This window comes from Diabrotica virgifera, chromosome 3 (genome assembly GCF_917563875.1).
Source record: "Diabrotica virgifera virgifera chromosome 3, PGI_DIABVI_V3a".
Taxonomy (NCBI): Eukaryota; Metazoa; Arthropoda; class Insecta; order Coleoptera; family Chrysomelidae; genus Diabrotica; species Diabrotica virgifera.
This window is the reverse complement of record NC_065445.1, coordinates 9,243,232-9,270,737: the sequence shown is the minus strand read 5'-3', so window position 1 is coordinate 9,270,737 and position 27,506 is coordinate 9,243,232. Positions and strand designations below refer to the sequence as shown.

The following is a 27,506-nucleotide window of genomic DNA, read 5'->3' as shown; positions in this document are numbered from 1 at the left end:
TTGTTCCAAGATACTTAAATTCTCTAACGTACTCAAAGTTACAGTCATCAATGGCGATGTTCTGTTCGATTCTATATCTGCTTCGGATATTGCGGTTAGTATACATATATTTAATTTTATTTTCATTTAACTGGTTTAAATTGGTCATTAAACTGGTCAGAGTTGTCCACCTTTAGTGAATTTAATATTTTGCGCTGTTGTACATAATATATCCGTTTTATTTCCTGAAGTTCCACTGCCAATAAAACACAACACACTTATTTACAAATTTATTTACAATTTCATTAAGATCTATTCACACAAAATATTGCAAAATGGAAGACTAGTTAAATAAAATTAACAAATAAATAGCAATGTTTAAAGAAACCTTGTAAAAATAATTATAATCAATAGATCTAATTGTGCTAAGAAAAAAAATTAAAAATTACTATGTAATGTATAATCAACGTACATAGATTGATTGATAGATAGAGAGTAATTCGAGATCCAGTAATAGTAAAAAATTTGAACTTTTTAATTTTTTTAAGCAGCATAATATCACGTGGTTGTGGAAATAACTTTTTATTTGAACTTTGACATCTTCCAGTGGTAGTGCTCAATAGCAATAAAGCTTTTATTTTCTTCATTATAGTCTAAGAGCTGGGAGCGGATTTTGTGCGTGATAAGTAATATGGAAAAACTATACGGGGATATGTTGAATTAGTTGTGTACATGACTTTCACCAACGGCCGGAAACCAGAGTTGGGGCGGAGGGTAGTTATAAGGGGTCAAAGTCGCGGATTTTATTATTTTTTTATGACGCTCATGATCGAGACAGTGCAGCAAAATTTGGGAATAAGTCGAATAAGTAAGACGAATAAGGTAATCTCGATCATGAGCGTCATAAAAAGAATAATAAAATCCGCGACTTTGACCCCTTATAACTACCCTCGGCCCCAACTCTGGTTTCCGGCCGTTGGTGAAAGTCATGTACACAACTAATTCAACATATCCCCGTATAGTTTTTCCATATTACTTATCACGCACAAAATCCGCTTCTATCTCTCCGACTATTACTAATAAACTAAAAACAGGTATTCAGAAATGTGAGATAGAATGAGAAAAGTATAAGAATTTGATATATGCAGTAATCTTAATAAAAAAAGATGATGAAATACAAGAAATTAGGAAAATAATAAAAGGCGATATAACGCATCATGTTTGATATGTACAACTCAGTCGCAGACAGATTAATTAAAGTCAATTCTGCGAACTGTAAGTCAGGAAAAGAAGGTTTATAAAGTTGTAGCAGTAAAGTAATACCAGCTATCTAAGAGACACATTAATATGCAGCCCAATGAGGTGTGAAATTCCATAAACGAGGACCTACCGGTTTTATGAAATGATCCCTTGTTTATGCAATTTCACACCTCGATCAATAGAACCCCGGTCAACTGAACCTGGATTTGGTATTATAGTATGTGGAAGATTGGAGATGACAATGAAGATAAGACATGACATAGAGTAGACTAGCAGTCCAGTTTGTTTCTACATGATATGCATAATATATCCATAATAAATCACAAAGAAATTGAAAGCTGCCATCACTGCTGTAATAGAAAAGTCACCAAAGACTTATCTCATCAAAAAGCCACGAGCAATCAAGAAGAACAACTTAAGAATAATATCACATACATATATCACGACTACCACAGAAGACCTGACAACAAAAAGAAAACAAATTATTTTCTATTTTTTTTTCTATATTTTCCTACTAATTGGATTTATAATTACAAGCGACTGTAGACAAGAAAAAATTTACCGATTTGTTCTTATAAGGTGTTTCCCAAAATTTACGAAATATTTGAATATAATAGAAAACACGTTTCTTTTTCTTTATACAGGGTGTCCCGAAAAGATTGGTCATAAATTATACCGCATATTCTGGGATCAAAAATAGTTCGATTGAACCTAACTTACCTTAGTACAAATGTGCTCATAAAAAAAGTTACAGCCCTTTGAAGTTACAAAATGAAAATTGATTTTTTTCAATATATCGAAAACTATTAGAGATTTTTTATTGAAAATGAACATGTATCATTCTTATGGCAGGAACATCTTAAAACAAAATTATAGTGAAGTTTGTCTACCCCATAAAAATTTTATTGGGGTTGTGTTCCCTTAATCCCCCCCCAAACTTTTGTGTACGTACTAATTAAGTCATTATTGTGGTACCATTAGTTAAACACAACGTTTTTAAAACTTTTTTGCCTCTTAGTGTTTTTTCGATAAGCCAGTTTTTATCGAGATACGGCTTCTTTTTTAATATATTTACATAAAAAATTTATGGGGGTTTTGTTCCTTTAAACCCTCCAAATGTTTGTGTACGTTCCAATTAAACTATTATTGTGGTACCATTATGCCGTCCGCACATGGGGCGACGCTCGAACTACGCGACTCGATTCCAATCGCGTAGGTCTCTCCCCGACAGTCAAGTTCCTTCGTTGTGGCATTGAGCTCCGTACACGGAGCGTTTAGGATTGTAAATCTCCTCGTCTTGTACGACTCTCGTCGCTTGCGATCCGTAACGCACGAGAAAGTTCGAGTGAGACGCACGTTTCCAGTCATATAGGTAGTTTATTTTATTTGTTTCCTTGGTTTTTGTTGTTTTTTGAGCTTAATTAAATTTCAGTTTTATTTAAAGATGGGTGCATGTTATGTTCGTTGATTGTAGTACTACCTACTAGCTTGGTGGAAATATACAGGGTGAGTCATGAGGAACTGTACATACTCCTACCTCGTATAGAGGCCCCTATGGGGAATAACAAATGACCATTAAAAAGTGTCTGCTCCCATTGTTTAATAATATACAGGGCGAGTTTCGCATTTTGACAGAAATTTGTATTCGTCATAATTTTTGAACGGTCAGATCGATGTTTCTCTTATTTTGGTCAATCGTTACACTATTGCCACCTAATCAACTGATTTATTCAAACTAGAAAAAAATCAGGTCCGGCTTTAAAAAAATTAGTTCGTTGAGTCTTAGAAAAAATTTCACCCTGTATAAGCTTTTTGAAAACTCTAATATGAATTTTACAAATTAGACAAATAGGCAATTAAAATAACATATTTATTTTTTTCCGCACACGATTGCTTAATTTTTTATAAAAAAATCAAATTTGATTATGAATTACAAGTTTGGTAAAGTGAACCATAGATTTAACAAAATTAACTTTAATTACCAAAATTCATTTTTTTTGAACAAATATTTAATTTATCTTACCACCAATCAACTGATTTATTCAACCAAGAAAAAAATCAGGCCCGGATTTAAAAAATAAGTTCGTTTTGGTCTTAGAAAAAATTTCACCCTGTATACGCTTTTTGAAAACTCTAATATGATTTTTACAAATTAGACAAATAGGCAATTAAAATGGCATATTTATTTTTTCCCCACACGATTACTTAATTTTTTATAAAAAAAATCAAATTTGACTATGAATAATTAAAAGTTTGGTAAAGTGAACCATAGATTTAAAAAAATAACTTTTATTACAAAAATAAATTTTTTTTGAACAAATATTTAATTTATGTTATCACCCAATCAACTGATTTATTCAAACTAGAAAAAAATCAGGCCCGGATTTAAAAAATAAGTTCGTTTTGGTCTTAGAAAAAATTTCACCCTGTATACGCTTTTTGAAAACTCTAATATGATTTTTACAAATTAGACAAATAGGCAATTAAAATGGCATATTTATTTTTCCCCACACGATTACTTAATTTTTTATAAAAAAAATCAAATTTGACTATGAATAATTAAAAGTTTGGTAAAGTGAACCATAAATTTAAAAAAAATAACTTTTATTACAAAAATGAATTTTTTTTGAACAAATATTTAATTTATGTTATCACCTAATCAACTGATTTATTCAAACTAGAAAAAAATCAGGCCCGGATTTAAAAAATTAGTTTGTTTGGGTCTTAGAAAAAATTGCACCTTGTATACGTTTTTTGAAAACTCTAATTTGAATTTTACAAATAAGACAAGTAGGCAATTAAAACGACATATTTATTTTTTCCCCACACGATTACTTATTTTTTTATTAAAAAATCAAATTTGACTATGCATAAAAAGTTTGGCAAAGTTTTTGCATAGATTTAAAAAAATTAACTTTTTTTACAAAAATTAATTTACAAAAACAACGTTTTTCTTAAAATTAAAAGTTTTACCATTTTTTTTTTCTATAACACGTCTAGATCTAAAACTTCCCATAACACTTCGTTTGGACTCTATAGTTTAACATAGACGTGATCAAATTGATAACTTTTAAATTTTTCCACCTAATTTTTGTGATTTACAAGTTTGCAACTTTTACAAGAAGAAGACTGAAAGTCTACAACAACTTTCATAGTCTTCACAATGGTAAGAGGTATGTGCTGTAAATATTTCAGAAAAAAAATATTAAAATGGAACAGAGTTGTAGCGAGTTAAGCCGTGAGTTCATTTTTTTTTCATTTTTAGGTTAAAATTCCGATTTTGACAAATTTGATTTTTTAATAAAAAATTAAGTAATCGTGTGGGGAAAAAACAAATATGCCATTTTAATTGCCTATTTGTCTTATTTGTAAAATTCATATTAGAGTTTTCAAACAGCATATACATGGTGAAATTTTTTCTAAGACCAAAACGAACTAATTTTTTAAATCCGGACCTGATTTTTCTCTAGTTTGAATAAATCAGTTGTTTGGATGGTAACATAAATTACGTATTTGTGCAAAAAAAATTAATTTTTGTAATAAAAGCTATTTTTTTTTAAATCTATGGTTCACTTTACCAAACTTTTAATTCATAGTGAAATTTGATTTTTTTATAAAAAAATAAGTAATCGTGTGCGGAAAAAAATAAATATGCCATTTTAATTGCCTATTTGTCTAATTTGTAAAATTTATATTAGAGTTTTCAACAAGCGTATACAGGGTGAAATTTTTTCTAAGACCAAAACGAACTAATTTTTTTAAGGCCGGATCTGATTTTTTCTAGTTTGAATAAATTAGTTGATTAGGTGGTAATAGTGTAACGATTGGCCAAAATAAGAGACACATCGATCTGACCGTTCAAAAATTATGACGAATACAAATTTCTGTCAAAATGCGAAACTCGCCCTGTATATTATTAAACAATGGGAGCAGACACTTTTTAATGGTCATTTGTTATTCCCCATAGGAACCTCTATACGAGGTAGGAGTATGTACAGTTCCTCATGACTCACCCTGTATTATTTGTAATATAAAATTCTGAAAACATTGAATTTCTGTTTCTAGTTGTTTAATATAAAATTCGTTGGGGAAGTAGAAACATGTCCTTAGTATAATAACGGTATAATGCTCATTGTATTCAAATTATACTAAGAATGTAACAATACCATACTTTTCACAGATCGAAATAGTCGTTTTGGTAGATATATAAAAAATGCGTTCTTCCTGGTTGGAAGATGTGAGCAAACTAAATCGACTAGTGTGCAGAGAGCAATCGCATGTGCCGCAGGGTTCGTACAAGACGAGCAAGACGCTCGAACTTCGAGGCGTGTCTTCGATCGACCCATGTGCGGACGGCCTTAGTTTAACATAGTGTTTTTAAAACTTTTTTTGCCTCATAGTCTTTTTTTGACAAGTCACCTTTTATCGAGATGTGGCTTCTTTTTCAAAATATACCTAAAAACGCAAATTATAAATAATTTTTCAGATTATTAACAGGTCTCTATAATCGTACTTAACCATATACAAATATGTGGTGGATTCGACAAATATTCAAAATATCTCGATAAACACTGGCTTATCAAAAAAGTACTAGGAGGCAAAAAAGTTTTAAAAACATTGTGTTTAAATAATGGTGCCACAATAATAATTTAATTGGAACGTACACAAAAGTTTGGGGGGTTTAAAGGAACAAAATCCCCATAAAATTTTTTGTGGGGTGAACAAATTTCACTTAATTTTTTTTAAGATCTTGCTGCCATAAGATATACCACATGTCCATTTTCAATAAAAAGTCTAAGAGTTTTCGATATATGAAAAAAAATCTATTTTCATTTTGTAACTTCAAAGGGCTATAACTTTTTTTGTGTGCACTATTGTATATAGGTAAGTGAAGTTCAATCAACCTATTTTCAACCCTAGAATCTGTAGTATAATTTATGACCAATTTTTTCGGGACACCCTGTATATAGCACGTTAGGCAAATAGCCTCCACCGTTGGAGAAAATTGGCCAGCGCAAGTACATGTAATAATAATTATTACATGTACTTGCTCTGGCAAATTTTTTGTGTGACACAGTGACAGGAAAATACAGCGTGTTTTATATGTTCGTTCATGGGTATTCTTTCATTTTTCCTACTGTATGTACATATTACATTATACACTATATGTGTCGCCTACCCGTATACTGAGGTCACGAGCCGCCACTGTCGCTTAGGATGATTTTACTCGAAAAATCAGCATCCACGTGTTAATGTTCAATAATCCATTCAACGAATTCTCTCCGCTGTGCTTCATTCACTTGTACCTTGATGTACCTGGGCTTTCACCAACAGTATCACGCACTGCTTCGATATTAAAATTTGAGCGGCTTATTTTTGGACGATCAGAGTGTTTAGCGCCACCAATAGATCCAGTCTTCCTGAATTTTTTAACTACTCTCTTCACAGTTGCCGAGCTTAAATCAATATTTCGACAATATCTTGTACAAATTTTCAACGAAAACATTCCGTTTATAAATTCGCAAATCCTGTGTGTTATTGCGTCGCCGCTCCTGTAATACCTAGAGCCGTTTTACCGATGGACTCTTATGTAGTTTTGGCTTCTGAATTCAAATCTGAAAACGGCATTTCGATATCTCTAACCATCTTTGAGATAACCGACAACAAAGTCTAAAATGTGACGTCACAATCTTTTTATTTTCTTCCGACACACTAAACGTCATCTGAAATCGTTGCTATTAGTAAGTAGGCTAGTTTTAATCTGAATTTGTTAAGCAAAGCATAGGATATTTGGTATTTACATTTAAGTTTGACATTTCGTGAATATCAAACTAAATTTTAAATTAGCTATTAATAAAATATAAATGACATTTTATAGTGAATTTAATTATTATATAAAATAAATAAGATGTTTAAAAATACAATTTGAATATATTTTGAAAGCAATAATGTATTAACATAACAACAAAGGTTTATACGAGAATACGAGTGTACGGCCTCCCCTTTAATGATAAATAGACTGTTGCATTCTTAGGCTAGCGGTAGCAACTCCTAAAATTACGTTATATGTACAGTTACGGTCATTGAATAGTTTACAGGCTTAGGTATCTAGGAGCCGATTTTTTAAATTATTACCTCGTTTAAACTCACCTTTTACGTCAAAGTGACAGTAACAGTGGTGTATCTAGAAAAGGTTATTTAAAATTAAAAAATAAAAATAATATAAAAATATATTTTACAAAGTTTAACAAAATGGAAAGTATAGAAAGAAGTTTTTTTTGAATGGAATGGATTATGGTCTTAATAATGAAAACAAGGAAGTCTGGTTTAAAAATACCGATTTTATTTTATATCTATCCAAAATTATTCAATCTTTGTTTTTTTTCATATGCACATATATGGCTCACGTCCATATCTGCAGCAACTTGTCTTAAAATCCCACCTTCTTCGAGTTTAGCAATTGCTCTTGCTTTTGTGCATCATTCAAATTAATTATAACCATTTTGGAGGAGTTTGATATCGTTATTTTATGTTTTAACACTCGCGAAATTTTTGACAAGCATTGATTTTTTGACTTTGACATTTATGAAATCCGTACGACACTACAATTTTACAGTATTACAATATAAAAATTAAGGTGTAAACTATTCAGTGATCGTAACTGTACCTACCGACCACGAAAATCAACTTTAAGATGAATGACCAATTTTGGTGATTCTTTATATTTTCGATACCGCTGAATCTGAATATGAAGTTTATTTTTATCTAGACTTGGTGGTACATGTTAAAAAATAAAATTTTATGCAAAAATGCGAAAAATCAATTTTAATGATTTTTCGTTTTTACCTCGCTGTATCTTTGGTCGCTGTAAATATTTCCTTTTGAAAATGTTACTGTGTCATCTTTGAAGTATTTAAATAACAATGTGCTTTATTCAAACTGTTTAAACAAATTAAAAGAGGAGTGGTTAATTTTTAAACATTTTGTCGTCAGATTTCGTTAGTTTCATGTTTACTTAAAAAAGTTGAGTCACAAACTTTTTAGTTTAAAATTTTCACCAACACAGGAATAAAACATAATTCATGAAGAAGTTTTTTGGAAAATTTCAAGTCAAAGTATGCAATAAGAAAAAAGTTATGTGATTTTATAGACGAGTGGCACTCTTAAAATAACGTTTATTTCTCAAGATACTGACCACGGTGTGGTGAATGGCTAATTTTCATCTAACCTAAGGTTTTGATGGTGCTGAAAACGTAAATAAGGTTTATTTTAAATCATCATTTTCATTTACAACTCTTGCATTTTTAATTTGACGAAGAAAAGTTATTCTTCATAAAAAGCTCTTCATGGTCTAAGATTTATGATGCAACCATCACATATCAAATTTTATAAGAGGTATATAAAAAATATGAATTTTGAGTAAAGTATCTTTATAGTTCACAACATTTAAATTAGAATGATATAATTGCAAATTGAAACATATTTTTAATCCTAAACAACTTTTCGTAATAGTAATTTTTCATATTATGAATTTAAATACGTAAATAAACAAAGTTTACGTTATGATAATGCTCGCATTTTCAGCTTGTTCGAACTGTAACCGCCAAACTTTCAATGTTTTCGTTGTTCTCTCATGTAACGCCCCATTTTTAACAATCCTAAACTCTCAGCTGTCAAACTATTTTTGTTTTGTTGTTGGTAATGCTCACTACATGAATGGCGCCAAATTCAAATCTTTCGTGCATTTTGGGATACCTTGTATTATACCCTAAATGGAGTGAGAACCTAAAAAAGTTTGATAAAAGTATCCACACGGATTTATTGACAATGAAACTAGTCTCATTTGACGCTTATACATTTTCTGTTACTGTACAAAAACTGTTTGAACTGCAAATTAAAAATTTTTATATACAAACAGAAAAAAATCAATGCCACCTCCATCTTCCTAAATAATCCTTAAAACCTTTTCGTCGTTTCGTCATTGCTATCTTTTTCAGGATTTCCTGAATGTGCAGCTGCGTCATTTTGTCCTGCAAAATTTGCAAATGATCCACCTTCGGTAATTCCTGCACGTACACTTTTTGTTTCTGAAGCGTTCTCCAGTGCATGCATCCTTCTAGAGAGCGTCGGTTGACAGTGCTATCTCCATCGCCGTATATCAGAGTAGGATAGCCTGTTAAATCAGTTCCAGGTTTGTAGTATAACCTAAAATGCAGTATGAAATTAAATCACCCTGTAAATGCTCTTAAGGGACTATAAGGTATCGAAGTATCAAGGGTATAATAAGTATAAGGTAAGGTTTGAAATATTTAAGGGCACCCGAAGTCCCATTTAACGACAATGTTAACATTATGTCACATAGCTCTGTAAGCAAAGCACTTAGAAACCTAATTTTTGTGTTATTTTGAAATTAGATGTATATTTTAGTGCCGCGTAGATTTTTGTAACGTTAGAGTGAAAGCAACATTTATTTTAAAATTTTTTAAAATACTCTTACAAAAAAACCCAAAAAAGTTTAGATTTTATTTTTTATTTTACTTGTTTTTGTATATTTTTCAATAAAACTTTACGATATTGTCTATCTACAACTACTGTAAAAATTTGAACCTTCTATCTTCTAAGGATCCAGAGATATTTGACATCAAAAATTAAAAAACTAGTCTAATACGCTATAAAGCTACCGGTACACGGTAAGTTGAGTGCAGCCGTTCAAAAAACAAATAATTTTGTAACCATGGATATTTTATACTATAGTGTGTTATATATCGTTGGAAAATGCAGAGAATAATTTTCAATCATGTAACGATATGATACCTCGACAAGCGATGAGCTGCCTTACCAGAGACGACCGGAGGAGTGTCAGCGTTGGCGCATAGCACCACTGGGGGAAACCGAAGGAGAGGGCATCGAGAGCATATTTAAGGCGAGCTAGGAGAATGAGAAAATCAGTCATGGCTAGCGAATTGAACTAACCATGGCTCAACAGCTGCTGCTCGCGTATTGAACGAGCATTAGCTGGCTTGGCAATAGATGCACCGTATGTGAGGTGGGACTATGCCCAGGCGGACGCCACCGTAGTGACGTGGAGTCTTGCCATAACCGTTATCGCAGTGTGCGGTAGTAGCGAGGAATGATCTCCGGATTGGAATATAGGGCTACGAGCGAGATTGTTATTGTATATAAATATACTGTTTATCGTATTATTTTAATGTTGCTATTATCATCAGATAACTGTAGGAAAGTTTAATATTGTTTTTCCTTTGCAGAAGACGGAGTAATAATTTATTTTATTTGTTTTAAACTGTATATAATTATCTTTAATATATTTACTTTATTTTTAACTTGTGTTTTACTGAGTCTGTCGTCCTTAGAAGAACTACCCGTTACAATCATAACCAAAAAAAAACTTAAAAAATTCAATTTTAGGACTTTGGGTGCCCTTAATTTTTTACAATTTTAAATAAAAGAGCATAACTTCAAGAATACTCTCTGAAATTTTCAGATTGATCTGAGTAAAATTGCCAGAGATACAGCTTGTTGAATATCCCTACTTTCGACTCGCCTTGTCGCGGTCTCGCGCCAGCACGCTTGAGCGTAGTGAGAAACGTTAAACAACTGTTCGCCTTCTTTTTTGTAGATTACTCTGCGATTCAAAAAACATATTCCGTTGTGCATCACTTTACGAGTTGACAGACAAATAAGAAGATGAAGTTGTCAAAACTTTAAACGCGTTTTTCTCAAAACTGCTTTTTCAAAGGCGGTGGACATTGCAACTCAAAAACTACTCGACCGATCCACCTGAAATTTTGCTTAGATTTTCTTTAGACATTTCGTGACGTAACGCTGTCGAGATATATTTGTTTTTATGCATATTTTTTGTTTAGAAATAATAAATAAATATGTTGATTTTTCACCATTTTGTTACACAGAATTTCGTTTTTTTTTTAATTCCGAGTGATACCAAGAACTCAAAAATTGTTAAAAACAAAAAAACTCGACAACGTTACCTCGAGAAACTCATAAGCTAATAAAATCTTTTTTAATTTGTGGTTTCACATAATCCAGTGATAAGTTCTGATGTCCACCGCAAAATTCATTTTTTTTAAGTGTTTGTAAAAATTTGCAACTGTTGGCTTAGTTTTCAATATTTTTCCTTGAAAATTTTCTTGAATATTCTGTGAATTGTACTTAATATGTTTATTTAATTTAAAAATAAAATAATTGTAAAATCAATGGGTAAAACCCAATAGTTGGCTGTATACCATAGTTTAAAAAACTCATACAGAAGTAAAAAACTTCAACTTGTATTCTGGTATAAAATCGTTTATTTAAAAACTGTCTAAAAAGTCATCCAAATGGATTGTAAAACGTTTTCGTTCTAATTCAGAACATCTTCAGTGCATTCTGCAGAGTAGTTTGAAACTAGCACACCATTTAAAGTGGTAACCCCATAATATATGGTTTAAATATGTTATTTTTACAAAACATGTTGACTACAAGTCGATGTTATTAGATATAATTACAACGAAAACGTTTTGCAATCCATTTGGATGACTTTTTAGATAGTTTTTTCTAAATAAACCATTTCATACCAGAATACAAGTTGAAGTTTTTTACTTCTGTATGAGTTTTTTTAAATAATTGTACCATAGTTTAAAAAAAAATCACAGAAATGTGCTTGAAATGTTGATTTCAAACCATACCCTCTCCTTAACCTTTAACTACACGCGCTGGCGTACTTTGTACGCCAGATATAAGAATTCTACTGGAAATATATTTAAAAATTTAATTTTTGACCTTGCTTATTTTTCTAACCTATCACTGGAATGTGCTTTACAATTTGGTTTTAGTTTTGTTATAATCGGCGTTCTGGTAAGATCGTAATTTACATTTTATTATTTGTTGTTTCCGGTGGTGGACAATATACCCCAGGATTATATTACTAAAGTCGTAATATAAGTACATATTTTAATTGTTTTTTAGTCATTATGGCAAAAAATATATTTTTCTTTGTAAACAATACTTTTTCTCCTGTAAAAAATCACATTAAAAAAAATTTTTTATTTGTAATTTTATTTATCATGGAATCCAGTTATTCCATGATTCCAGTTATAAATCCCAATTGGCTTACTGAAAAGGAACTCCAAGTATTCACTGATGCCGAATAAAGTTTATAACAAACAACTAAGTGTATTTTTTCAAAAAAAAATAAACAAATCCGCTGTTTTTAAGTGTATTTTGATGTACTAAGTGTATTTTTGATGCGCGGGTAGTTAAAGGTTAAACAGAGTTGGGTAATATGTACTTACAAATTATTATTATAATTGTTTTTAAAGTATGTATATGTAATTTTACCCAAATCTGCTCTTAAAGAAGTTTAAAGACATCACATCGTTTTCTCGTAATCTTATACTGACACTTTGATATAGACGACACAAGTCTTGAAGATGACTCTACAACAAGAGTCGAAATCTTGACATGCAAATATTTTAGCAGGTACAGAAAAAATTATTATTAACTTTATCAATTACTCTTTGTTGGGATGCGTTACGTAAGAAGAATAAGTTAAACCAAGAGAAAAAACTATATCTCTCACCTTTCCACAGTTTGAACACCCGTTCCATATAAACAATAAACTTCAACGCCAGGTGGCTTAAAATTTTCTTGATATGGTTCTGTATCTTTCCTCATTTCCCAACCGTTGGGATAATTGATTCCTCTGTAAAATATATTATAATATAAGTGATAACAAACAAACTGAGTGAAATTATAACATTAACAGAAGAACAGCAAGGCCTTAGGTCGGGAAGATCATCCACCGACGCTATATTTATAATGGGGCAAATTCGAGAGAAATTATTAAAATACAAGCCAGCATATTTACAAAATTAACTATTCTAAATGGGAAATAAGTCACAATTTAACTAAAAAAAATGATTTTATTAAAGTTTCGACGTCCCAATCGGACGTCGTCGTCGAGGCACATTAAAAAAACAGACAGAGTAATGTCATGTCTATACAAAAAAAGGAAGAAGAAGACTAAGTAAAATTTATTTAAAAGTGTTAATAAAAGTAAACACATGCTATCAGCTTAGTGTACAGATGGCACTTCGTTGCAAATTACAGTTTATGTTGGTATATTTGCTTCAGTATTGTTTGTCAAATGTACGAACTACATTTAGATTTTGCCTGCCTGCGGAGAAAAAGAATGACACACCACTGGAAATAAAAACAACCGACTATACACTGACATAATCTGACTCAATATATCTTCAATGATTTCTACTCCTAAAGTACAAAATATGGTAATTTTGTACTTGGGAACACTGGTTCACAATGTAAGTAGTGATTCCGGTTGTCAACTGTCACTTGTAATCTTATTTAACAAATTCGAACAGGTTATGGGCCCAGACAGACAAAAAATAAAGAATTAAAAAGAAGACATTTCCCAAGACGAAATGACTTATACTTACTGAAAAAATTGTTCTAAATCATTGATCGTGTAGTTTTTCTTATCAGTCTGCACTAAGACCTCATCTGGTTTCCAAAACAGTTTCGACGGTAACAGCCAAGCTAAGCTCGGTGACGTAATCTGTTCTTGTCTCATTACACTCTCTCTGAGGGCGTATGATCCTAAATCATCACCTAAAATACATGTTTTGAGTTTTATTCCCATAGATGTAGTAATAATAAACTAAACTAAAATCACAATAAAGATGCACTAAAAATAAACAAACCAAAGTACTTAAATGTTCCGAGGAGCACTTCCGAATCATGATTTACAAAGTTTATACATTGTAAATTTGTTTATACATTTAAGGTGTCTTGGTTTGTTTACTTCTAGTGCATCTGTATTGTGATTTTAGTATGGATATAAAACTGGGAGAAAATTTAACTTATACGAGTGTATTTTTAAATCATCCACACCTAGTTTTTGCAATATATATATTGGTTAATCTTTGGGATTGTGGTTTAGATTAGATGCTAGAAATATTGAAAACAGCTGGATTAGACGATAAAGATATATGAATAATTACAAATTTGTACTGACATCAAGTGGCAAGAAAAAAGGTATATTTTTTCAGTTCTACTGCACGGAGTGGAAGTGTGGACTCTGTGAGGCTATGCTTAAACGCTTGGAAGGATGTGAGATGTAAGTATACAGACGACTACCAAGAATAATTTGGGTCAACAGAGTTAGAAATGAGGATGTCCTAAGATGGCTGAATCAAACAACACAACTGGTCAATAAAATAAAGAAACGATAGCTGGAATACTTAGATCGCATTATGAGACACCCTGAAAAATATGAACTTTTGCATCTGATCATTCAGGGAAAAATCCAAAGTAAACGTGGTTCTGGTAGAAGAAGAACATCATGGCTGAAAAATCTAAGACAATGGTACGGAAAATCGACTACATCATTATTCAGAGCTGCTTTCAATAAAGTCACCATAGCAAATATGGTAGCCAACATGCTGTCCAACGATCGATAAGGTCATGGAACTAGAAGAAAATAACAGAGAATGAGCGGGGTCTATAGAGAATCAACAGTATCTACAGAGAATGTAACAACAGTTCAATACTATTCTATGGTCTGTTTTTAAACCAAGAGGAGTAATTCAAATTTGCCGCGCCGCATAATGCTTGTTTGTAATTGATCCAACATCAGGCAAGTTTACTCCACGGTTAAGAAATTTTGACACTAATGACATTTATGTAATTCTGACACTAGTGGCATTTCATAGGTTAATTAAGTGATATCGGCGATTTTTTGTATGTTCTGCGTTATTCCTTTTTTAGGTTTTTAATTATTAGATTTTATTAATTTTTAGATTTTTAGTCTACTTTTATATAAAAAACAATTGTTTTTAGAAGTCTTTAGCGACGTATTAGTATAATATAATATTTATGGATTACCATCGACAGCCGATATGATCAATCAAAAAAGATGTATTTGGTGATTTTTCTAGTGACTTTCTTGGGTATGAATATGTCTTTTTCGTTTACTCCTCTTGGTTTAAAAACGAACCATAGTATGGTTTTGTAGCCAATTTCTTGCGAAACATAAACGTTTCTTCTTTGTTAGCTTTGTCTGTTTATAATAACAGTTTAAATGTTAACAAAACTTTCAAAAAAACGTTGGCCTTTTTATTTTTCAATGTCTGGGCCGGGTCTCGAACCTCGATGGTAAATCCACTAAATTTGTCAATCGAGCACGACTCAGCCAACTGAGCCGTCTGACTGACAACAAAATTACTTACCAATCGCAAATACCTTAATTGCTTTAACAGACCCTCCCCAAACAGCAGACAAAGATATCAAACATCTAATATATTTATCTTTCCAAGATTGAGTCTGTTTATTTAAAAATGTCAGTGTCATGGGCCCACCCATTGAATGAGCCAACAGTACCACTGGAGTATTGTTATTTTCTTTGTAGGTATCTTCTACTAAGGTTTTGAGATTCACAAAAAAGTCTTGGTTCTCATCTAAAACATTAAAAAGGAAATATAGATTTGATATAAAGACACCAGTATGGTATTTATCAAGACCATTATGACATAATATACTCACTTGGTGCCTTCCTAAAATCATAAGGGGCTCCTTTAATACTAACGTTCCTGACATACCCCATTCCAACCAAGGTGTTTCCTATCTCTGCGAAATATTTTCCTGTAGAGGCATGACTGGGATCCAGCCATTCGACAGTCTCACTTCCACCCCAGCCAGGAACTCTTATATCTACTCCGTCGTTGTTTCTAGTTGTTCTAGTTTTGTTGTCATATATTAACTTCACATTGTCTATCCAGCAGTCTACGACTAACGGCACCAGAAGTTCTAGGTTTAGCCATATGTTAAAGAAATCGTTTGATACCGATTCACATATGTAATGGATCTACAAGGTATGAAAATACCAATGATTAGTATAATACATATAAGAACATGCTTCCTATATAGTTCAGGGAAATACGATTTTTCTCGTGACACTGACCCAGCCAGGCAAACGACAAGTTATTTTGAGGAGTATAGACCTGTATACCAAGAACCTACATGTTTCATGCAGTCAATTTTTTGGATAATTAGATAATTAACAAATTAAGGTAAAAAATCGTCAAATTTCTGTTTTTTAGTCTATCAGCAAAAAGTGAAGCATTTGAAACAAATTTGAGAAAAAAAAGTCATCTAAAAATATGAATATCTAGACCAGGCCGCATCTGTAAAAATATTAATACATTTTGACGTTGAGAGGTGACTCATATTTTTTTTGCAGAAATTGCTTGAAAATAACTCATATAATAATATTTGAGTCATCCTCCCACTTAAAAAGGTCCGGTACATTGTTTAAATAATCAAAATGTCGAAAAATGAAGAAAAAATTCGATTTTTTTCTTCGTTTTTTGATTATAACTTTGAAAGTATTCATTTCTGAGAAAAGTTGTACTGACATAAAAGTTGCACAATGAAATTTCCTACAATATAGAATTCGTTAAAAATTTTAAAAATTGTCACCCTTGTTGCAAAATAGCAATACTTGCGAAAAAAACGATAAAAAAAAGAAGTATTCGCATTTTACGTTTTTCAACCATTTATGCTACACTTAGGACCTTCATATTTTACCAAGAAAAACTTTATGATATAAGAAAACAATACTGTGAATTTCATTAAGATCGGTTAAATAGATTTTGCAAAATAAATTTTGCAATCCAGCTTTCGCAAAAAAAATTATTTTTTTCAAAATCTTGCAGGACTGAATATAAAGCAGACAAGTTTAATTTTTTTACATATAGAAGAATACCGTACCTTTCATTTGCAATTTGCAAAATTAAAATCGGTTAACCACTACGGCGTCAGGAATTTTTTTAAATATACATTTTTTTTGGTGCTACGCGCAGGACAGCGGATAGTTTGCTCTGATTGGGCATTCCAGTGACCTTTGATAATGATTGACAAATTATAATTTTTAGTACATTTCGATATAAATAAATAAATTTGTTTATTGCAAAATAAAAACACATGCCCTGTCCTTTGAAATAACACTTTTTTGGCAAAAACTTTCTTTGTATATATATTTTAAGTTAGAGAATAATAGTATATTATTCAACGAGCATGTAATGATGGCTATTACTCACGATGATGAAGTTTGCGACACGAGCCGTAGGCGAGTGTCGTAATTCATCAGAGTGAGTAATAGCCATTACATGCGAGTAGAATACTATACTTTTTCTACGACTTTTTTTATTTTAATTAGTAAAAAATTTAATTATCAACTATTCGAGATTTAAATTATAATAATTTACAAAAATACCTAAATGCTATTTACCCCTGGTACGTGGCTGAATAATTGGTTGCCTACTATTACTAAGTTCTTATTTATTGTAAAAATACAACTAGAAATAGTCAATATAAGTTCTATTCACAAACCATACATACTCATAGACGTTTCACGTAAATTGTCAAGGTCAAGACAGCAAATTAGTTACCATTCCAATCCAGAGATGTCGCTGTCAGTCAATTCTCTTGTCATATTTAACAACTGACAGTTGACAATTAAATTAATTTGTTATTTAGTTTTTTTTTACAGTTTGTGGCTTAAATATTTTATTATAGTGGTGTTACGTTTTTAATTAGATTTAATCACAATTTTAATCAATTGTATTAACCTCCTCTCCGTTTTTGTGAGTAGAATTTTTAGTTTACATTGATCAACCCGTGTTGTGTTTCTCCATATTTAAAAAAAATATAATCGATCCTGAAACAGTTTATTCCAATAGACAAGTGTGTCATCAACATTTGGGGCCTATATATTTTTGGAAGTTTGTAAAAGATTATAAGGTATTTATCTAAACAATCATCCTACAAAATTCTTTCAAAAATTTTCATTAAACTCAATATTACACATCAGTGCTTTCACGTGACACATGGCAGTAGTGTTTATAGCATTTTGAAAATAAATTGGAATATTTGAAGTTTTCAGTAAAACATTGAATAAAACATTGAATTGTCTTTCTGTTGTTTTAATTTCCTGCGAAATTTCATCAAAAATCCCGCAAAATTTATAATTTGAAATTCCTACATAATAAAAATTTGTCAATTTAGTTCCCATTCCAATCAAGAGATGGCGTTAATTCGATCCGAAAGATTAACATGGTCGTGAAACGTCTATAAGTATGTATGGTTTGTGGTTCTATTCGTTTCCGAGAAATTATAAGCTTAAATTTGTACCTACTGTCAGTGAATCTTATAAATAGGAAATGGCTGTTGTCGGTGGACGTATTTCATATATATAGTTATAATGTATACTTACATTTAACTATATATAATATAATAACACAACTATACATAATATGTTATAACATATTTAACACAATATAACTTGAAAAACAAACACAATATTAGTTATAAATTCCAATTAACATAAACAAAATGCGCTAATGTCACTGTCACTAAATTAAATGATAAACGTCAAAATTTTTAGTAAACAAGATATAAACGTAAAATATATACTGACATTGTTACAGTTAAAATGCCTTTAAAAATGTTTCGAAGTTAATTATTGGTATAAATTACAATGATTATTGTATTAAATAAACAAGTTTAAGTAATTTTATTTGCAGTTTATATACGATTAATATTAAAAGTGGCATGCGCTACTTGAATCTAACTTCAGCCCGTGAGTAATGACCCGTGAGTAACTTCAGCCCGTGAGTAATGAATTATTACTCACGGGTACAGTAATGGTTGCTATTATCTATGAAAAAATATCGAATAATGAACATGTTATTAAACGGTCGTAGAAAAAAGTTTATTATTTTTAAACATATGCAACTGTTTAAACAATATTTCACAAACAATAATCAAATTAGTTTGATTTTTGTGGAATTAAAATATTAAAATACAACAAAATATAGTGTAAGAAAATAATATATTAGATAAAGATTGGAAGAAATTTTGGTGGAAATCAACTTGTGTGAATCGAGCACCGCTGTCCTGCGCGTAGCACCAAAAATTAATGTTTATTTAAAAAAATTCCTGACACCGTGGTAGTTAATGGTTTGTAATTTTAAAAATTGCAAATGAAAGGTACGGTATTTTTCTTTAAGTAAAAAAATTCAACTTGCTATCTGCTTTATTTTCAGTCCTGCAACATTTTGAAAAAATGAATTTTTTTGCAAAAGCTGGATTGCTAAATTTATTTTGCAAAATCTATTAAACCGATCTTAATGAAATTTACAGTGTTGTTTTATTATATCATAAAGTTTTCGTGGGTAAAATATGAAGTTCCTAAGTGTAGCATAAATGGTTGAAAAACGTAAAATGCAAATACTTGTTTTTTATGGTTTTTTCGCAATTATCGCTATTTTGCAACAAGGGTGACAATTTTTAAAATATATAACTAATCCTATATTGTAGGAAATTTAATTACGCAACTTTTATATCACTATATAACTTTTCTCGAAAGTGAATACTTTGAAAGTTATAATCAAAAAACGAAGAAAATAATCCAATTTTTCCTTCATTTTTTGACATTTTGATTATTTAAACAATGTTCCGGACATTTTTGAGTGGGAGGATAACCCAATTATTATTATAGGAGTTAATTCCAAGAAATTTTTGCAAAAAAATATGAGTCACCTCTCAACGCCCATCTCAAAACAAATGCGCCCTGGACTAATCATCGTGAAACGAAAACAAGAGGTGAATTATATTTCAATTTGTTCAGAGAGTGCCATAAACAATTTTACAGCATAGTTTCATTCTGATTAGAAATCATCAGAGATTGTATAAGTATAGGATATGGATATCTCTGAACAAACTAAAATAAACCGATACATTTTAAAAATATTTTGACGTATATCCCAGGATTTAAAAATAGTCATAATGTTTCTTAATTAATTTAAATTATTTACCAAATACAAACATCATAATAAAGAGTTTATCAAATAATTATTGATAACGAAACAATCTTGACTTCAATCAACAAAATACATTGACCTTTTAATAATGATATCACCTTCATACAGGAAATGTGTTTTTGTTAGTTTTGTACTGAATATTGTATTGTATTAAACGATTATTGATGCAATGGTTAACAATGTAGTTGTATACTGTATGATTCAATCAGTGGCGATTCTTCATACATGTACATGTGCACTCCCACAATTATTTTCATACAAACATTTATACACTTCTCCATATATTCTCTAAGAAATTAAAACACTACATTAAAAATGAGTCATTTTTGATGTCTCGAATTTCCTAAACCTGTTTTCTGATTTAAGTGATTTTTTAATATGTTATAGCCTTATTTATTTAACAATATCCCTGTAATAATATTATTGCTAGACAGGTAAATTGTCATTGTATAATGGGTGTACCAATCAAACTGTGTTTCTTTCTCAAAGGTCTTAACACCCTGTGGAATAGTCTACCATCTATAAAATACTGAAATTAAAACCCAACTATAGCCTCAGGTTTTCTTAATATTCTGTTTTTTGATTCATTCGCTTATGTCGGATAATAAAAAAGTTAGGTACTGTAACAACTAGTCATGTTTTTCATTAATACAGAGAGTTTTAAAATAAGTATGACAAACTTTGTGGGGTAAAGTTTTACAATACAACGCATTTATATCCTGCAGTGAGCGTTTGCCACAGTGTGTTACTACACAGTTGACACATCTAACCTTTAGTGTAATACGAGGTGTATTTGCCTTGTAACGCAGTCAAGGTGTTAAACAAAAACTAATTAAGGACTGAATTGGAAATTATTTATGGAAGATCAAATTTTAAAGAACTTTCCGGGCCAGTCCACTTACTTAAATTTTTGACTGAAAATAATTTGCAAGAAGATTTTTCTGAAATAATTTGAATTCTTCAAGTACTTGTTACGATGCCAATGACGACCACAGACGCAGAACGATGTGTCTCTACCTTGATTAATTTAAATTATTTACCAAATACAGACATCATAAGAGTTTATCAAATAATTATTGATAACAAAACATTCTTGACTTCAATTAACAAAATACATTGACCTTTTAATATAGCTATCACCTCCATGATGAGAAAACAGACAAGTATAAGTATTTAGGTTTCATAATATCACACAAAGGTACAAGTGCAGAAGATATAATAAATAGACTAGGACAAACAAGAGACTGCATATGAAAATTGAACCCGGTACTGTGTGATAATAACATCAGTATACAACAGAACTCCACAACAAGAAGTATGAAGTATCCTGACTTATGAGTGTGACAATTGAAAAAAAAAATTAGAAAACCAAAAACAAAAAAAATGAGAGAAACAGAGATGGAATTCCTAAGGAGAAACTGCAGAGTAACAAGAAGAGATAGAATAAATAACATAGAGATTAATAGTGGAGTCACTGAATGAAGGTTTTCACCTCCGATTTCGTTGAACCTTCATCGATTTTCATGAAAATTGGTGAGTAGTTAGAAGATACTTCAAGAAACAAAGGTGACATGATGCCAACTTGGGCTTTTACCCTGGGGTGGATGCCACCCCTTCTCGGGGGTGAAATTTTTTTTATTAAAAATAATACCAGAAATCGATAGAGGGGCAACTTCTAAGCAAAATTTGTTATATAAAGTTATTAACGTAAATCAATACTTTTTGAGTCATTAAATATCAAAGATTTTATTTTTTCTTAAAAAAAATGCATGTTTTAAGGCTGTTTTTCACGCATTACTCAAAAACTGTATGCTTTTGTAAAAAAGTTATTATTACCAAAATTAAAGATAATAAAAAAATTAATACACTCCCCACTTAAAGAACTAGACTAATGTTATTTCAAAGTGAGTTATGGGTAATTGATTGTATATTTTTTTCGACGAGTACTCAAATCTAAGTATTCAAGCTTACATAACGGGAAAACGATGCATTTTATAGAATATACTTGTTAAGCACTTGTCAAAGTACTTCGGAATACCTATCAAATGAGCTCCAGTAGAAGTTAATAGCATCAAAATTAAGCAAGTTATGATGAAAATAAGAGAACCCTTTCGATTTTTTCAGGAAAAAGTGAAAAATAAAACATACGCCATTTCCACAAAAGTTAAAATTTGTAGTAATTCTCACAAGAATTTCTTTAGGTTAACATAGTTAATGATTTCAACAATTTTGACCGGTTTAGAATGCATATTTTTGAAAAAAAGATATAATTAAAAAAAAATCAATATTGTTAAAATCATCGTACTTTTCATTTTATTTTGATAATAACTCCAAAATACTCAATATACGTAAAAAATGATATATGTATAACTACATTTTAGTTTTTCTGTTCAAAATACTTTACCCATACTATTTCCATAGAGTAAAAAATAACCGAGATAGAAACGTTTAAAATTTCAATTTTGCTGCGAGAACCATGTAACAGGAGCCATTTAACCTTTTATTTTAAAAAAAGTAAGAGATTTAAAAGACTAAATTTTTTAATAGCTCTTGGAATCAACTTTTAATCAGTTTTTAGGTGAACCTGATATCTTAAAAATTAACGGAGTCATTTACAAAAAACAATAAAATTTTTTGGAAAAATATTTAAAAGATAAATTTTGAAACATTTTTGGTGCATAAATTTTAATGCTATCAACTTGTTTGAGGGCTTATTTAATAGATATTTCTAAGAACTTTGACAAATGTTTAATAAGTTTATGTTATAAAATGCATCATTTTCCCGGTATTTAAGCTTGAATACTTAGATTTGGGTACTCGACGAAAGAAATATACATTCAATTACCTATAACTCACTTTTAGTTAACATTGAAAGGTTTTTCTAGTAAGGAGTTTATTTGATTTTTTATTAGCCTCAATTTTGATAATAATAACTTTTTTGCAAAAACTTAGTTTTTGAGTTATTTATGAAAAATTGGTTAAAAACATGCATTTTTCTCACGAAAAATTAAAATTTTGAACAAAAAGTTTTTGATTTATTTTAATAACTTTATATAACAAATTTTGCTTATAATTTGTCCATCTATCGAGTTCTAGGGTTATTTTTAATAAAATAATTTTCACCCCCCAGGAGGGGTAGCATCCACCCCCAGGGTAAAAGCGCAAGTTGGCACCATGTCACCTTTGTTCCTTGAGATATCCTCTAACCACTCATCAATTTTCATGCAAATCGATGGAGGTTCAACGAAATCAGAGGTAATAGCTCATATCCACCTTCAGTGACTCTATAAGCAGAACGGAGCAAAATGTAAAATTTTGTGACCCATGTCAAAATTTTCAATGTGTTTTAAATGTATTTTAAATGTATTCATTTTTTCGAATCCTGAGAAAACTAATAAATATTTTTGAAAAATTTAAAAGCAGAATGAAAGAAATATTAACGAGGGCCGAAAGTCCCTGAAAACTTCTATAATGTTTGTTTATATAAGTTACAGGGGTGAAAATAAAAGAAAAAATTTAGTGTTATTTTTAGTTGTAAATATTTCATTCAAAAGAAACTTTTTATTTATTCTAATGGACTTTTGGCCCTAGGTAATAAGGTAGTCTTTCATTCTGCGTTTAAATTTTTCAAAAACACTTATGTATTAGTTTTCTCAGGATTCGAAAAAAATGAATACATTTAAAACACATTGAAAATTTTGGCATGCGTCAAAATTTTGCATTTTGCTCCGTTCCCCTTAAGAAAAGAATGGGAATGAACTCAGATATAATAGACTACATAGAACAAACGAGATTAACCTGGTACGGACATGTCAGAAGAGCAGCCAAAAACATTGGATAAACAGAATAACAGAGTGGAGGCCAATAGGAAGAAGGAAGAGAAAGAGAGGCAGACCCCGAAGACCTTTCAGAGATGAAGTGGATGAAGCAATCGAAAAAAAGAAAACTGCAGGAACAGGACTGGCAAAACAGAAAGAACTGGAGTAAACAGTGGAATGAAGGAATACAGTGAAAACTATGGAAATCCTTAGTATAGTATTTTTACTACAAAAGCGATATTACGTAGGTCAAAATTTTTGACGTAAGAGAACTGCCATGTTTATTATAATTATTATAAACATGGCAATAATGAAAAGTCACATTCTAATGTTTTGACAGTTATAAACATGGCAATAATGAAAAGTCACATTCTAATGTTTTGACAGTTCTCTTACGTCACAAATTTTGACCTATGTAATAACGCTTTTGTAGTAAAAATACTATATATATCGTCACCTTAATAATATAACTTGATAACTCGAGATTAGTAGTTTTGAGATAAACGGGTTTAAAGATTTTGAAGATATTTGTGCTGCTACCATGATGTTGGTAAATATGGAATTCACTCTGCAACTCTAAAATACTGTTCCTTAACTTTTTGGCTACTGATTTATTTAGGAATACAGTGCAAATTTGTTTTCCAATATGGAAAATAACATGAAAAATTAAAGTTATCAACTTTTAGCACTACCATAATGTTAACATTTGGTAATGTCACATGTCGTGCCAAGTTGCAAAGTGAACTTTTTAACAAAACTAATATTTTAAGCATTACTGTGGTGAAAATTAGTCCTCCGCCATAGGGGTTGCCAGATCTGCTAACAATTCTCGAACTTTTGCATTAACATGAACCGAATAAACAGATAGCAATTACGTGGTAAGCTTAATGGTTTCAGAAAAACACGTGCTACAACTAGATAACTAGAGTTAGCTAGTTGTAGCATTCAGTGTATGTAGTATTCACGATTATATCGATTAAACAATAGCTTGATAACTTATTTTGTCAAGTTTTAGCACTGAATATTAGAGGCATTTGAGTTTTATCAACTTTCATCGATGGTAAATAAATACTTAAGCAGTTAAGAGTGAGTTATCAAGTTTCTACACCATATGGAGGCAAATAAAATACATCTTGTGAACTAGTTATCTCAAAAACGTCAATTTTGGAGTTATCAAGTTATAGTACTAAGGCGACGATATTATTTTCATGCAAGCAATACTGTAGTTTTGTTAGTTTTGTATTTTAACAATTGTTGACGCAGTAGTTAACAATGCAGTTGTACACCATATGATTCCATTCCTTGGGGTTTTTCCAAGGAATATAGGAGTCTACTCCTATATTCATTGGTTTTACCCCAAGGTGACTATTATAGTATCTATAAGAAAGATGAGAAATTACCTTACGAGTTTTGTTTATTTTGGCTTCCAATTGCGCTCCACCATCTCCTGGTATAAACACCACAGGAGCTAAATTGGACCCTATCTGGCCACAAAGTCCAAAAATTAGAACGCAAATTAGGTTATGCCTTAACTTCATTTTCCTAACAGTCCGTGCACTTGTTCACTTCGTTTTTTAAGTTGAAAATGATTTATCTTCCCCTTTTTAGTTGTTATTGTTCGTTATCTGTACTGATAAACGAGGATTGGGACACTTTTGTGCGAATGTTCGTCAACAACAGTGGTGCGATTACGATTCTAGAATATCAAATCTAGAAGACAATAACAGCTGATTTTGACGTACTTTCTTATTTTATTATATGTAAATAAATATTCGGCCACGTGCGTACGTTGCTGCGGTGGTTTCTGTATTTTTTTTTTATAAAAATCAGATTTCTATATATTACAAAAGCTTTCTTGAACAGTTAGTAGATGGCGCCCAATAATAGTCAGCACGGAACGAATTTAAATGAGTCTTGTTCGTATAGATGTCACTGTAAACGCAAATCCTTCCATTTTTTAAACAAGTTGTAATTTTGAAGACACGTTTTTTTACAAAAATTCCTCTAAAGTGTAGTAACCATAAACGTTCTGAAAATTTCGTAAAATTAAATAGTTAATATTTTTTTCCAATTTGAGTTCAAGAGTCAAAGTGTAGCATTTTTCTTACATAAAATTCGCCGGTATTTCTTCTTCTGCGAGAAAAAAATTCCCATATCGATACCTATACCGATTACCGATTTTTTCCTTTTTCCAGCTAAACTATGGGTTGAATATAGGAACAAATACATATTTTTGGAATTAGTGCAATCACACCAAGTGCATTTACTCCTTTAACCCACTGACATGAGGTATGCCACACCGCGCGCAAAATATATTTTGTTGTAACCTAAAACTTGCTCTATAAAAATTTCTAGAACACCAACTGTGCAGTGGCGGCTAGTCCTATGAGGCAGGTGAGGCAGTGCCTCACCGGTATATCAATCGACTCTTTACGTTATTTCGTTATTTCATCATCAATTCTTTAAATACAATTTAACTGTTTGAAATTTGCTAAATAACTTTATTTTCGTTATTTCATCATCAATTATTTAATAAATAAAACTTAATAACTTTATTTTTATGATAAAAAATAAAATAGGTAGGTACGGCCCTGACCCCGTATCTTTGTAGTTAAGCGTTCTTCATAAATACATCGGTAGGTATTACCTACCCTACGTGGGAGTATATATGCGTCTCATTCTCACTTTCTCAAATTATAGCAGAAGCACTGCCTCAGATGGGTCCTTGTCTAGCATATTACGAAGCCGGCGGTGATCGGCCGGCCGCAATAAAATTTAAACTGAGAATAATTTTTGGAGCCGGGATTAAATATCCTTTCAGAGGCTGGCAAAAATATGCCTCTAGCGTGGTTTTGCAGTTTTAGTTAGGTAGTTTGTTCTGGTTACGTGTACTTGGCCTTCTTACACTCTGGTTACTTACTATTAGTATAATAATTAATAGATGTTTAGAACATAGAGGTATATATTAACATATATATATGCTAATATATAACTCTATATATATATATATATATATATATATATGCTAATATATAACTCTATGGTTTAGAATATGTTATCATGCTGTTGCTAGCTGTATGCCATTTTGCTAATGTCAATTAAATAAGTAAATTAATAAAAAAATTAGAAATTATGATTTCTTTCCTAATAATTTTACTTTTAAGCACGCTGTTTAATAAAAAATATAAAAAACCAAAAAAATAAAATTTAACCCTTAGTTTATTTAACATAAAAAATCAATCTTATAATATAACAGTAATTTGCTAATATCAGATTGGTTCCAAATGAAATTATCACGTGTTTGAAGGTATATTGTTTGCGCACAATAATTTCATTTTGGCAAGTGATTAATAAAAGAATCAGTCAACAGCGTAACCAGGATGATCCTAAGGGGGTATGGGTCTCTGGGGGTATGGAATTAAGGAGGATGTTAAGGGTATGGAGCGCTTATAACCCCTAAAAAACCCCTGGTTACGCCACTGAAATCAGTTGTCCGTTCTTGTCATGTAGTATATAATGTAAATTTTGTTTA

General features: G+C 30.9%; 2 protein-coding genes across 2 annotated transcripts in view; one reads left to right on the top strand and one right to left on the bottom strand.

The window, feature by feature from the left end:
- The window catches only part of LOC114324559 (EGF domain-specific O-linked N-acetylglucosamine transferase), a 235,792-nt gene that overhangs the window by 92,795 nt on the left and 115,491 nt on the right, over positions 1-27,506 (top strand). The gene's annotated exons all lie outside the window — the stretch shown is intronic.
- Positions 257-25,701, bottom strand: LOC114324606 (phospholipase A2 group XV). The gene is made up of 6 exons (XM_028272474.2): positions 25,375-25,701; positions 15,817-16,138; positions 15,504-15,731; positions 13,713-13,884; positions 12,836-12,958; positions 257-9,444 (listed from the first exon to the last, which is right to left on the bottom strand). The coding sequence occupies exons 1-6, from the start codon at positions 25,510-25,512 to the stop codon at positions 9,165-9,167; spliced, it is 1,263 nt and encodes a 420-aa protein (XP_028128275.1). The 5' UTR covers positions 25,513-25,701; the 3' UTR covers positions 257-9,164.

What these genes read in the sequence shown, in the direction of transcription:
- LOC114324606 (XM_028272474.2), bottom strand. Translation starts at nt 25,512, where the DNA reads ATGAAGTTAAGGCATAACCTAATTTGCGTTCTAATTTTTGGACTTTGT. An exon ending in AATTAAGGTATTTGCGATTG is followed by an intron (nt 13,885 to 15,503) that starts GTAAGTAATTTT and finishes CATGTATTTTAG; the next exon opens with GTGATGATTTAGGATCATAC. An exon ending in GATTTAGAACAATTTTTTCA is followed by an intron (nt 12,959 to 13,712) that starts GTAAGTATAAGT and finishes TATATTTTACAG; the next exon opens with AGGAATCAATTATCCCAACG.